The 15,323-nt window shown below is 38.9% G+C and overlaps 1 protein-coding gene across 5 annotated transcripts in view; it reads right to left on the minus strand.

The window, feature by feature from the left end:
- Positions 1-15,323, minus strand: part of KCNIP4 (potassium voltage-gated channel interacting protein 4) — a 696,461-nt gene that overhangs the window by 310,711 nt on the left and 370,427 nt on the right. Inside the window, exon 1 of one of the 5 annotated variants that reach the window (XM_038752173.1) lies at positions 10,670-10,850. The exons of the other annotated variants lie outside the window; for them this stretch is intronic. Coding sequence (XP_038608101.1) covers positions 10,670-10,769 — 100 coding nt within the window. The 5' untranslated portion in view covers positions 10,770-10,850. Of the gene's footprint in view, positions 1-10,669; positions 10,851-15,323 lie in introns of those variants that run through there. 5 annotated transcript variants of the gene reach the window in all.

Consider the following 15,323-nt stretch of genomic DNA (forward strand, 5'->3'; position numbering starts at 1 on the left):
ATGGAAGTCAAGCCATCACAGAGCTATTCATCTACTTCCATTTTGAGCATAGATCAATTTATACGCAAATCAGATATCGCTAACACATCCCTGGCAATTTGCCAGATTGCAGTGATGGGATTTGCAAAACAAAATGTGCTAGTCAAAGATATTTAAAGGATCTAAGATTAAGAGGTTTGTAATGAGGTTTCTATTGAGAGAGACGCACACTCAATTTTGTAACAGCATAAACAAGGATGAGATAGTACTTTGGTTGGAAGTCTGGAAGTTTGGTTGGAAGATCATGGAGAGGTTGATGAAAGGAGACACAAATAGCATTTAAGAAGTCGATTTGTATTTACTTTTTGTTCAACATGTCAAATTGCCTCTCCTAAATGGGCAGACAAAATTGGTTAAGAACATATCTCCCAGGGGTCCTGTTTAGGGAAGCAGGAGTTCTATGTCCAGCTCATTCTAACTACAGAGCTGTGCACATTGTTTCAATCCCTTGCCACCCCATTAGATTGTCACCTCACTGATTATTACCACTCAACTCTTATAACTCAATCCTAGAAGCACATGTTGTATATTTTGTTCATATTACCTGGTACTTTTTCAAAAAACACTGTTTCCTTGATGACTCCATCCCTACCATATCACTGCCCTAGAAAGTAAATAGAGTATTAATTGGAAGTCATTGGATGAAAGGGAACTGAGGAAAAAAGGTCAAAAGTAATTATTACAATGAGTTGAGTCTTCACCCAGAACTACGATCTTTCCCAAATCAATTTCTAGATGGAAATTTCCACTGTAGCTACGATTCTGCACAAGACAATTCTGAGACCACACTGAGCTCAAGCTCATAGCAACTGCCCTTCAGGGAATCACAAATCACTAGTCCCTTTTCTGAGAAGTGTCTTTCAGTCCTGATGGATTGACAACCCCTCTGAGCATTAAATCTCCTGATCCCTGCATCCCTCATCCTCCTGCCAACCCAAGTAGCCTAAGGATAATCTCCCAAATTCCAGGCAGACAATGGCAGAATTCAGGGATTGTGAGGAGGAGTACAATCACCCTAGGACCTCAGTTACAGATACCCTCATCTTCTGGGAATCACGTACTGTAGACCTATAAGCTTACCTTATTGTTTCAAAAATAAATCCCATTGAATACGAACTTCTCTCCCCTGTCAAAAATAATTTTTTTAAAAAAGGAGACTTCCTTTAACCCACGCCTTCTTTGCCCCAATCCAAAAATTTCCCATCCTGTTGGTTGAAAATAGTATTAACATTTCTTGAGTACCCACTGCGTATAGGTAAAAAACAAACAGGTGATACATTCCCTGACTGCAAGGATTTTAAGTGATATTGATGGAGACAGAAATAAAATTATTTCTGTCAAATCAAAATTAAATATTGACTGCACATTTGATTACATGTATGTGTATAAGTGACACTAATGCTAGGAAAAGTCCAGGGAAAATGAGGAAGAGGCAGACCAGCAGCTAGATGGATAGCAATAATGGAAGAACTGTTAGAAAGGTTGTGGATTATGGCAGAGGACAGGATGTTCTGGAGAGAGTATATCCATGGAGTCACTATGAATCAGAAACGACTCGACGGCACATAATAATAATAATATGTTTAAGTTCTGAGGATGGTTATAAGAAAACATGTGAGTGTTAGAGGTGATTGATGTGTTTATATGACAGGAAGCTGGAATTTAATTGGGGAAGACATGCTGGAGGAGGTGGACTTTTCAGGTGGGGCTAGAATTTGGGGAGGACTGTGGTTTGATAGATTAGTTGGGGAGGAAGTTCTGAGCTTGTGGGGGTATCATGAGTGATGGAACTGGAAACAGGAGAGTCAAGGTTGGGTAGGGACTGTCTCTATATGTTGCCAACTTGTACTTCCCAAGCACTTAGTACAGTGCTTTGCACACAGTAAGCGCTCAATAAATATGATTGATTGATTGATTGATTAGTTTTGGAGGAACAAAGAGAGTGGGTTGCAAAGTAGTAGCTGAAGAAAATACCCAGACAAATCTCAGTATTCTTTAAACATTTATAGATGACATCCTCTCAGATTCTTTTTCATGTTTTTCAATCTTCTTAAGTTTTCAAATGCTGTTCACTTACTCTAGACATAACAAGGGAATGATAAGAACACTGCAACTCATACATACTGAAAATGAACTATCAAATTCATTTATATACACTTACAACTATACTAGTTGTTTTATAAACCTAGGTATGTCCTTTGGCAGTTGCTGCTGGAGATCACAGGGTTAAACCTTTTGCTGATAGATTCTTCAGATTGTATGATTCTAGGTGACAGGCAAATTGGTAAGTAGGTTGATGAAGGCAACACAGTTCTAAAAATTCAAGTACTGAGAAGCATTTGTGAATGAAGGCTACATAGAGCTAACGTTAGAATGACATATCACAGATATTTGTTTCCTTAAAGTATGTAACATGTTTAAAATAAGCTCCAATATTGAGCATTTTCCTGTTTTCTCAAGGATTAACCTGCGACCAAGAGGTACAAATCCCACTCTCCTATTTCATTATAAAAGAAAATAATAAAGTTCCAGAACCTTGACTTTGCACGAATTTGAACTCCACCAGTTTAAGCAAAAATGAGTTAGGCCCTCAAAAAGACAATGCTAGGTAATGGCTGAGAAGATTATGCAACCAAATATTTCAATATAATTCCCAAAAGAAAAAAATGGCATTAATGGTGGTCACCTTTTCATGTCAACGGCCCCTTTTATAGAAGTTTCTCCCATGAAATGGAATGAAAGGACTTTTTATCCAGATTTCAAGATGACTAGAGGAATGGCTTTCAGCCAGAAACGTGGAGCAGGGAAGACTACTGCTTGGCAGGGAACATTAAGGAAGGTGAATGGAAAAGAGAGAAAGGAATCAGGATCTGCTGATAATTCCCCACACATTCTCTCCATTCACTCCCCTCCTTGTCCTTTCTGACAAATTGCACATTCTGGCTGATATTCTCCTTTAGAGGAAATGAAGCAAAAGGTACCAGTGAAGTGAAAGAGTTTGTACAAAAGAGTTGAAAAAACTAGAGCACCAAAGAGAGAAAATTATGATCTGGTTTTTGCAGAGAAGTGCTGCACTGCATATCAGGAAGACAGGTAGAACATCAGTATTCCAGAATCTCAATATCTTTCCTTGGAATAGGTTTATACATGGAGACAGACTTCTAGATTGACATCAGAAAGTTCATGAAGCCTATACTACTCAGAGCTGGGATAATGAGATTCAAGTAGCAGGTTCTGTGATGAGTTATTGGAGGTGGGAAACTAAGACAGGTCTCAGAGTTTTCTTACTTTTATAGGGAAAAACAAAACTCCAAACTTCTGAAAGGGCTCAGATGAAGGATTTGTTTTTTGCCCTTAACGGAGCAGTCTTAGCTACCCAGTTGCCATTTTTAAGGCTTCCCTAGAGATGCGTAGCTTATTAGAAGCACTTTTCTTGTGACACCCAGAACACTACAGACACATTTCTTTCCTACAGTTCCTGAAAAGGAGAAGCAGCGGGTCTCAGTGGAAGGAGCCCGGGCTTTGGAGTCAGAGGTCATGGGTTCAAATTCCGGCTCCACCACTTACCAGCTGTGTGACTTTGGGCGAGTCACTTCACTTCTCTGGGCCTCAGTTACCTCATCTGGAAAATGGGGGTGAAGACTGTGAGCCCTCGTGGGACAACCTGATCACCTTGTTAACCTCCCCAGCGCTTAGAACAGTGCTTTGTGCTTAGTACAGTGCTCTGCACACAGTAAGCACTCAATAAATATGATTGATTGATTGATTTGCACATAGTAAGCGCTTAATAAATGCTATTATTATTATTATTATTAAGTGGAAGGAGGAAACCCTACTCTACTACCTCACCTTGCTACTCTCCTACTACAACCCAGTCTGCACACTTAGCTCCTCTCATGGTGACCTTCTCACTGTACCTCAATCTCACGTATCTTGCCACTGCCCTGGAATGTCCTCCCTCCTCATATTCAACAATTACTCTCTCCCCCCATCAAAGCCTTATTGAAGGAACATTTATATTAATGTCCGCCTCCCCCTCTAGACTGTAAGCTCACTGTGGGCAGGGAATGTGTCTGCTATATTGTTATATTGTACTCTCCCAAGCATTTAGTACAGTGAGCTGCACACCATAAGAGCTCAATAAATATGATTGACTGACTGACTCTTCCCTTTCTGCTCAGTCAGGGTTACACTGCTATAGGAGTCAGAGGTCTGTGGTCTCCCCTGGGCTTCTATAGGCACATAAAGGACTCATCCTGCAAGTTAAATGAAATGATGTTAGGTGGTCAGGGCGTAGAAGGATGTTTCTGTGTCACGTGCCTTGGCAACATGCAGGCACTGCCTCTGTTGCATCTCAAGCCACGTCCTTCCCTGGGACACTCAATAGTCAGAATACCCAAGAGCCTATTGCAGTCACTAATCACAGGCACTTACGCATGGGCAATTTCCCCCCTAATTTCATATAATACTAAATTGATGGGTTCACTGAAGTGGGAGAACGGATCACCTTATTTTCCAGTACATATTAATATTTGCTGTCCAAGCCAATAGTTTCCTGATGAGCAAAGCCAGACCCCTTGGATATGCTATAAAATAACTCTTTCTCAGGAAACTGAAGCATCGAATGTGGTGGTTATGAAAAAGCTGACTATAGGGTGGCCTTTGATCTGGTTATATACTAATCAGGTCAGTGTCCATCTGATCAAATCTCCTGTTTCATGGACATGACATCAAATGCCTTTAAGAGAAGGACTGGTCTGTGAGGTGAAGAGTTAACTGAGTAATTCTTAATTATTATTTATTTTAATGACCTGGATTTCATTTGTTAAAATATCTTGGCCACCTATTAGTTCATATATCTGAGAGTTAACCTTTTCGGTTAAAGGAGCAGCAGCTGAGAAAGGTATCCGAATGATAGGGTGAGTAGACCTGAACAATGAATGAGTTTTGTATTTCCACCACAGACTTGCCTCAAATTAGGAGATGATGTTAGTCACTGGAGCAGAATCTTCCTGTGACCAAGTCTTTCCTAGTAATTACTGATGCACCACATGATATTCAATGGCTTAATATGGTTTCAAAAATTGGGAAGAGATGATTCACATAAGTGGATGAGGCCTCATTCATTCACTCAGTCGTATTTATTGAGTGCTTACTGTGTGCAGAGCACTGGACTAAGCGCTTGGGAAGTACAAGTCGGCAACATATAGAGACGGTCCCTACCCGACAACGGGCTCATGGTCTAGAAGGGGGAGACAGGCAACAAAACAAAACATGTAGACGGGTGTCAAAACCTTCAGAACAAATAGAATTATAACTATAGGATTTGGAGGTAAGTGCCGTCCTGTGCATCCGGGGACACGGCCAAGAGCGTAGTTGATGCAGAAGGGTAAGAAAGGGCTTAATCAGGCAAGTCTTCTTGGAGATTTGATTTCAGGAGGGTTTGGAAGGTGGGGAGAGCTGTGGAGAGTTGGGTGTGAAGAGGCCATAGAGAGGAAGGGGGTGAGGGTTCGGCAGTGAGATAGACGAGATCGAGGTATAGGAAGTAGGTTGGTGTTAGAGCAGTGAAGTGTTGGGTTGTCAGAGGAGAGTAGCCAGGTGAGGTAGGAGGGGTCGAGTTCTTTAAAGCCAATGGTGAGGAGTTCCGTCTAGGTCTCTTTCCCCAGCAAGTGAGTAACAAACTTCCCAGGAGAGACAACTGTTTTCTTAAAGATAACCAGTGGGTATCCAGTGGCAGAGACTCCCTCGGTCAATTTGGACATAGAAGGCTGTTTTTACCATTTCAAAGCAGATTAATTCATTCATTTAATCACATTTATTAAGCACTTCCTGTGTGCAGAGCACTGTACTAAGCACTTTGGAAAGTACAATACAACAACAAACAGTGACATTCCCTGCCCACAGTGAAGCAACTTCCCATTTTGAGAATACTCCTAATACTTCATTTGCTCTCCTCACCCTCCACCCCCTCCGCCCATCCCATTGGGTCATGAAAGGGAATTCAGTTAGGTATTCGGAAAGTCTTTAAGCCAGCAGGATTCATATGGCATGAAGGGGGGATTTTTGAAGGATAGCCTTTTAGGAGTTTACTGGGATAGTCAACACTTTTGATAATAATAATACCAATAATAGTAATAATAATAATAATGGCATTTGTTAAGCACTTACTATGTGCAAAGCACTGTTCTAAGTTCTGGGGTATTTGCTAAGTGTCTACTTTGTGCCCTGAACTGTTCTAAGTACTGGGGTAGATACGGGCCAATCAGGTTGGTCACAGTCCACGTTCCACATGGGGCTCACAGTCCTAATCCCCATTTTACAGATGTGGGAACTGAGGCACAGAGAAGTGAAATGACTTGCCCAAGGTCACAGAGCAGACAAGTGGTGGAGCCGGGATTAGAACCCAGGTCCTTCTGAATCCCAGGCCCGGGCTCTATCCACTAGGCCATGCTGCTTCTCATGATTACTCTAAGTCAATGCTGGCGTGAAACGATAACGAGAACAAATCCTCTACTGCGACTCATCCTTTCACAGGCATCATGTTAAAAGACAGCCATACTGAAGCTATTAGTAGGAATGAAGTGCGTGTGGCACATGACAACTCGGATGACTGTTGCTTTGAGAACTGAAATCAAGAGCAAGTAAAAGTGACCAAAGATTAATGGTAAATGTCCGTCTCCCCCTGTAGACTGTAAGCTCCTTGATTGGGTCTATCAACTCTTTTATACTGAGCTTGATATAGTGCTCGGCACACAATTAGCCCTTAATAAATACCATTGGTGGATTGATTGACTGGCCTCTATTTCCAGGTGGCTGTAGTACTTAAGGTAAAAACAATTAGTTTCCTCTATACTTATTTTTAAGCACCTCAAAAAACCACTATAGATGCAGTTTCACGCGTCATTTCCCAGTTCTGCAAGAATTGATCAAAAGAGTTAATATTGGGACAGACCAAGTTCTGGTATTGTCCCTGGGTTACTAAACAATTAATGGTTTATCTACCGGATTAGAATTCTAGTACCTCAGTACTTGTAAATGTTTACTGCCACTCTCAGATTTCCTGAGGGCATTTTCAAGTGATATAGATAGACTCTAATTTTACAGTTTTAATTTTACAAGTAAAACTCAAGTAAACTTAAAATCAGTTTAATTTTCCTGTTTATGTCTGTTTTAGAAACCAAGAATTACTAACTCTATTGCATCTAGTTAAAATATCTAGAGCACTAAAATTTTTCAAGAGTAATAATTTTCTTAAACTGTTCAATTCTCTAGTCCTACAGATTTCATATTTCCTCCCTTATCTAGAAATGTTATAGTATGAGCTAATACATAGTTGAGATTATCATTGATATTTTATACTTTGTATTGCACACAGAAACAATTATTAAGGATTAGATTCATTTTCTTCCTAGAGTATGATGACTGAAAGTATTTTGACTTTCAACACAGAGTATAAAAACAATGTTTTGTTGTGTTGCTTCCAATGACATACCAAAAAAAGACTTCAGGTTTTGGGGTTTTTTGATCACAAGCTCAACTTGAGTTTTTTTGCATGTGTTTTCAGAAAATATTAAGGTAAGTAAAGGAGTAATTCAAAACTTCGGGTGCCATAATTATTGTCAGATGACCTTCCAGGGACTGTAATACCAGAGGAAAGTTGATTTAAAAACCAATACCTAGCTAGTTAAATTTCATTTAAATTTCAAAGTAGCCCCTGAGCAAGTTACCTGTATACTTGGAAAGAGTTAAGAATTCACAGTCCTAAATTTTAATTACTACTTTGCTAATTCTTTCCCTTTGAGAAACATTTCTTTTTATTTTGTAAATATAGCCTACAGAAATGGTAATTCCAAGAAGGTATGGGTGTGTATTTTGTGGGTTTGTAGCTGACGAAAACTAGATATAGGTACTTACAACATCCTATTCTGTAGATTGGAGATAAAATTCAGATGGTGATAAAAGATATAGATATTTGAGACATATAGATCTGATTTAGTTTTGCTTCACTGCAGTCTTCAAGGTAATGTTCACACAACACACAACCAATAGTAGAATTGCACATACAGGTGAGACAGCAATAGCACTATGTGTATGACAAACATTCAAAAGAAACAGGGGAGTATAATCAAGGAGATGGGTATTAAACAATGCACATTTTCACTTTTGAAATAATTACATATTTTAAAGACTCATTTTAGTGAGGATCCATGCTGGTTGTTCATGGGTTCAATGAGATGTAAGAGTATCTACTATTTAGGTAACTTTTTTTTAACTTGGATTCAAAGAAAGAAATACAATAAATGGTTGTCAATCTCGGAAATATTAATCTAAAAACATTCCTTGGTGAAATGTGTAGCAAATGTTCTCTTAATCAGAAAACTTTAGGAAAGGATATTATTTATATATTGAGTGCCTCATCTCTTATTATTGATTTTTTACTTACTAATTTGTTTTTTATTTGTTTAATGATTGAATCTACGTTTGTAGTTCAATTGCCAAAATACAGTACATTAGTCGATTCACAGCTCCAAAAAGTATAATTTTTGCTCACTTCCATCCATGTCTAGGCATTTCTGGCTCTAAGATCTATTCAGGGAATGCATTTATTGTTCAATAACTTTAAAGTGCAAAGTAGTTTTCCTTACCACAGCTACCAATTTTCCAATATTTAAATATTGTCATGACTAGCATTCTCAAATTTACCATGATATTATTAGCCAGGAACCTTTGGAAATTGGAAGAAAATTTATATTATACTGCCACACGCAACCCATTATCATTACTTAGCTATAACATGGAAATTGCCAAGTCTGTAAAGAATGAAGAGAATTTGATTATACAACTACAAGTCGATATGCTTGTACTTCTAATATAAGTAATATGACAATAGGCAAAATATCTTCAGAAAGGTCAGCAGCATTTGAAAGAAAATATGATTTTCCTTTGGGGGAGGAGAGAGAGATAAATTATGTGTGTGTGAGTGTGTGCATGTGTGAGAGAGAGAGAGAGATATTGCTCTTAACACAAAGCCAGACCCACAGTGTACATCACAGAGACAAGAGTGTAGAAATAACAACTCACTTTTGGCTAAATAAAATGGTAACTATCAAATTACTCATACAGCAATGGAACTAAAACCATCATCTTAAAGTACAGAGAGGCACCGTTCTTTCTTATACTGAGTTTAATACTATCCTGTGTAAATTCATGGCCCATGATATCAGAAATCAATTGGATGAGATGTTTCCTAACACCGCACTTAAGAAAAAGGTGTACTAATAGGCATAAAGACCACTCGAAGAAATCGCCTTTATAAAAATGCACAACAGATAAATTCCAGTTTGTAGAAAAGTGTTACCTTGTTAATTCTACAAATAATTTCTTGCAAGTAGTAGGAATGATGCCCACAGCTTCCTGAAAACTTTCTCATTTTAAAAATCACTTTGGAAATGCATTTTTACTGAAGGGTTGCCTAAACCAGTTTATTACAGTCCACAGCATGAAGGAACACAGAGTTTATTAAGGAACGTTTCATTTGTTAGATAGGCATCTTACATTAGGTATCCCTCACCTTGCCATAAATGACACCAGAAATCCAATGTGCTGTTCAAAATATACGTATAAATGACCATGCAAATTAGATACCAACTTACTTTTTTGTTTTATTCCAGTATGTAATAGTCAAGTAAACTATGCAAACCTAACTGCTAAACATACCTTGGTGGTTGATTCTGTGTTTGTTTGTTTTTTTTATCTCCCCCCCACCCCCACGACCTAAAACTTTGAGAAACAAACAAAAATGCTCATTACAAATATCAATTAGGAATTTTCTGGTAATGGCAATATTAACATCTGAAATATTTGATTCACATACTCTCAAAGGAAACCAAAACTTAAGAAACAACTATTTCAATGTTATGATCATTTTATACCTAGGTTTTCTTAGTGGGAGAATGAGGAATACACATAGGTAAATGTAAATATCAAAATGTGAAAAGCAATCAACTGCCCCGAATATATGTGAGTTGCTCACTTGTATAGGAGTATCTGAGGTTTTCTTCTATTAGACTTTTCTATATAGACTTGTTCGATAAGTTAGATTCGAAACAGATCTGCAAAATCCCGATAGCCAGGTGTGCATGCCTAGTCTTCATTCTTTGCTCAGTTAGATTTTAATGATTTTATTTTTCTATTCAATAAATGTATTTGAAGGTTAGCAAACAAGTGTGCCTTGGAATTACTGACATTGAACTGCTATGTCATTTTATTGGAAGGAAGATACGGGAAAAACAAAACAAAATACCCAAAATATTGATGCCGGTCTAAAGTTTAGCAAAATAGCAAATAATAGTCATTTTGAAACTCCTGATTTCTTAAATGCCAGCTAAAACCCCCTGCTTTAAAATATTTTTCACTGTTTGAACAATTTATCTGAAAAAAAAAAACTACTATAATTTTTAAAGTTTATTCTACAATCTTTCATTCAGCTGCATTTTTTTTTTTTTTTGCTATATATGAGCATCTTACTGTAAAGTGCCTCAGGACTTATTTCAGATCCCCCTTGCATTCATGGAAGAGATTTACTGAATAACAGAAACATTTCAGAAGTCACTAAAAAGCACTCCCTTACCTTCTAAACCTGCTTCAATCAGCCCAAACTGTTCCAATAATTTAACAAAAAGCACAATCACGATCAGAACTGCTATCATTTCAAGCCCTTCCAAGTTCATGGTGAGCTAGGTCATGGTCTGACCACAGCCTCTGAGAAAAGGGCTCTTCTGCCTGGCTTTCTTTGTAAAGCCATTAAACTACATTAAGAAGGCTACTGTCAGAGAAGGGAAGGGAGAGGAGGGAAAGGAGGGAGAGAGAGGAAAAACGCGCGCACGCGCCGGTGTGTGTGTGTGGAAAGAGAGAGGGAGAGGAAGAGAGAGGGAGATAGAGGGAGGAGAGAGGGAGAAGGAGAAAAGAAAAAGGAAAGGGAGAGGGAAGCAGAGAGAGCGAGAGAAGAGGTGGGGAGAGTGAGGAGTGCATCCTGTCTTTTCTAGCAGAGGCCAGAAGTGGCAGACGGATAAAGTCGGCCCTGTCAGTATTATCTGTTTCCTCGTTATCAGTCTCCCACAGAAAGACAGCCACGCATGAAGTAAAGCACCGATCACCCAAAGACCCAGGAGGTCATCCAGTAAACGTCCGCCGGTAAAATGACGTGCCTGGAGTGATAGCTAGACATCTGGGAATTTGCTGTTTCTTGTGCCAGGGCCGTTGGTAGCATTGTTTTGGAGAGTCAGTTGCCACGGTAACGGAACCTAACTAGTGTGCGGACTGACGCTGGATGCTGAGGACAAAAAGGCCTCATCTCCAAGTAAAAATGAAAAATTGAAACTAGTGAGTTGAAGGCTTCTAGTTTTGCCTTTGCTGTTTCTGATTCAGGCTTTCTTAATTGGGAGCAAGAGCGGAGCATTTTGATTGCAGTGGAGGGGAAATATAATAAAATATAGGTATTACGTCCAGGTCAACTCGTCACTTTTCAGGGAGTTCCCTTTGGATAAAATTTTTCTCAAAGATTATGCATTAACTCTTTCTTTAGCAATTTCAGCTTCATCAGCAGCACTTGCTGTCTACAGTGAGTAGCACCATCTTCAAAACTGAAGAGGGCTTTTTCATATAAATAAATACATTTATTTGCATATCAAAGACATGCTTTCACTTTTCCTCTTTTTCATTAAAAGCAAAATTAATGTTGGGGACATTTTGGGGAGATACCATGGAAAAGCATTTCAATTATGTTACAACTTCTGAAGCGTTTAATGAGAAAATATTTTGTGCAATTATATTTGAATCTAATTTTCCAGGAAAATGTAGTTAAAACATAAAGAAAGATCACAATAAAAATGGCCCACACAAACTGATTTACTCATTAATCCTAATCATCACGACACACAAAGGTGTGTATTGTCAAGAATGTCTCAGTTATCCACTCTGCCTTGATCATTTATTTTTTAAGATACTTTCTAGAGATCATCACTCTGTCCTAATGTGTCAATCAACAGACTGGGGGCAATGTTACAGTCTTCTATAGTCAAAAATACTCTGGTAGTGTGATTTCTATTTATGTATGAAGTCATTGAGGAGATGAATGCATGACCACCTGTCCTTCCCTTGGCATAGTTGTGTAAGTGTCCTCTGGCTTCCAGCGTCTGATAGAATATCGAGCTACCTCCCTGATTCATGGACTTCATTTTCTCAAAAACAAACAAATAAACAAAAAAACAGATCTGATCCAGCACATTAGATTGGCCGGATTGCTACTACAACTGTGTAGCACTCAATAGGCAGCCTCATTCTGACCAAAGTTGTGTTTCGTTAGGTGCTCATATCATTTATTTTGTTTGCCCTGTTTGATCAGCAGTTATTTTGGTATCCTGTTCCAATATGGTTGAAGCATTCCCAAGCAGCAGGAATCCTGCTGGGCAAATTCCCAGAACGCTTGGCCACTGGGTAGGGCTTCCAAGAGCAAAGTTTCTGCAGATTGGTGACAATCTGTATGACATCACTAAGACAGGAGTCTAGGGGTGTTAGAATTGCAATATAAATAAAAAAAATGTTGTTTATCAAGCCAAAGGGAAGTGAGGAGAACAGAGATGAGAGTGGATAAATCGAAGAGAAAAGGGATGGAGAAGTCAGAGAGAAACAGGGGATGTGGAAGATCCGTATGGAGGAGAGGAATTACCAAGACCCTTCCCTCCCTTTCAGCCACCACCACTTCCTGCAACCTGAATTCTGCATGTAGTTGCAGGAATCACAAAAGAGTCGCTTTCAGCAGTTCACTAACATTATGAAAAATGCCTGGACAGTCATATTCAATCAATCACTAACAGGTATTTAATGAGCACTTAACGTGTGCAGAGCACTGGACTAAGCGCTTGGGAGAGTACAACAGAGCCAGTAGACACATTCCCTGCCTGCAAGAAGCTCACAGTCTAGGTGGGGAGAAAGACATAAAGATAAATTGTGGCTGTGAACATAAGTGCTATGGGGTTGAGGGTGGGTTGAATAAGTTCAAGGGCATGGCAGACGAAAGAGGGAGTAGGGGAAATTGAGGGCTTATTCATTCATTAAATCGTATTTATTGAGTGCTTACTGTTTGCAGAGCACTGTACTAAGCATTTGGGAAGTACAAGTTGGCAACATATAGAGACGGTCCCTACCCAACAGTGGGCTCACAGTCTAGAAGGGGAAGACAGACAACAAAACAAAACATATTAACAAAATAAAATAAATAGAATAAATATGTGCAAATAAAATAAACAAATAAATTGAGTAATAAATACGTACAAACATATTCATTCATTCATTCAATCGTATTTATTGAGCCCACTGTTGGGTAGGGACCGTCTCTATATTTTGCCAACTTGTACTTCCCAAGCGTTTAGTACAGTGCTCTGCACACGGTAAGCGCTCAATAAACACAATTGAATGAATAAATGAATTTATTGAGTGCTTACTGTGTGCAGAGCACTGTACTAAGCACTTGGGAAGTACAAGTTGGCAACATATAGAGACGGTCCCTACCCAACAGTGGGCTCACAGTCTAGAAGGGGGAGACAGAGAACAAAACAAATTAACAAAATAAAATAAATAGAATAAATATGTACAAATAAAATAAATAAATAAATGAGTAATAAATACATACGAACATATATACATATATACAGGTGCTGTGGGGAGGGGAAGGAGGTAAGGTGGGGTGTGGGGATGGGGAGGAGGGGGAGAGTAAGCAGGGGGCTCAGTTTGGGAAGGCTTAGCCGGGAAAGGCCTGTTGGAGGAGATGTGATAATTAATAAGGCTCTGTTTTGAAGCAGCATAGCCTAGTGGAAATAGCATGGGACTAGGAGTCAAAGGACCTGGGTTCTAATTCTGGCTCAGCCACTTGTTTTCTGTGTAACCTTGGCCGAGTCACTTAACTTCTTTGTGCTTCAATGTCCTCACCTGTAAATGGGGATTAACTCCTACTCCTTCATACCTTGATTTGGAGTCAGATGTGGGACGGGGCTGTGTCCAACCTGAATATCTTGTATCTACCCCAGTGCTTAGAATAGTGCTTGGCACATAGTAAACACTTAACAAATACCATTGTACTAAGAGCACTCTATTAACCACTTGGGAGAGTACAATGCAGATAATAATAATAATAATGATGGCATTTGTTAAGCGCTTACTATGTGCAAAGCACTGCTCTAAGCGCTGATAGTGCACAAGATCCCTGACTTCAAGAAGCATAAACTTCCAACATGGGATGGGAAGGCTGGTGGTTGTTTAACTTGAGTCTGTACTGTTTTTCAGTTTGGAAGCTCTCCTGTTCTCTGTAGTTGCCAAGTTATATTGCTCAGCACTATTTTTCGAGGACTAGTTTTTTCTCCCTACTTTTCCCCTCACCTGCTCTTGGACTGCACATTATTTGGCCTAAAGGACTGTATTTTTCAGTTTAATTTCCCCAAAACAAACATGACATTCCAAAGATAATGGTAAATAAGGGCAATTGAATGAATGAATGGTTTGGGGAAAAATACTTATACTATTGGTATTGACGTGTTTTAGGACATAGGTAGTGGAACACAGTCATTTGGAAATGATATGACTGCTTTCCCATTGATAGTCAAAATTGACAAATGCATAGCTTCACAAACCATAAAGAAGACTGAGTGGGAAAAGTTAATAAAACTTTTCAAAATTGATGCTTCGGTCTTATCTTGAGAGAAAAAAATACTAGTGCCATTTTTTTTGAAAAGGCATCTTTGGGTTTCTGGTTCCTGTTTTCTATGGGCATAAGAATTGTCTTTTACCAGGTGAACTTGTGTAGAATCTTGAAGTACAGATAGGTTTGGAAACTGTCATCTCTACACATTCTTATCTGTAAACGTATGTCCTGTTCTAACAACAGAGAACTCACTTACCTATTCAGACAAATCACTACCCTATGAATCACCTTATGTTCCCAGGAAAACATCTATTCCATCGAACTGAGACTGCAAAAAAAATGGTAGTACCTAAGGTGATGGACTTTTCTAAAGCACAGTCATTACAATAACCAAAGGCAGCGAAGTAAATAGAATTCTAATGGATTTTAAATTTGTGGAAATTCACAAGTGGTTTGACTTTTCAGATCGAATTACAGAGAAAGCCAATGTATACGTCTCTACATTCCTTTGACCATCACTCAGTGCAATCTTAACCAAAGTCAACATTACGAAAGTAACCAGGGAGACAAAGTTAAAGTTCTTTGATGT

Source organism: Tachyglossus aculeatus, chromosome 10, assembly GCF_015852505.1.
Source record: "Tachyglossus aculeatus isolate mTacAcu1 chromosome 10, mTacAcu1.pri, whole genome shotgun sequence".
Classification (NCBI taxonomy): domain Eukaryota; kingdom Metazoa; phylum Chordata; class Mammalia; order Monotremata; family Tachyglossidae; genus Tachyglossus; species Tachyglossus aculeatus.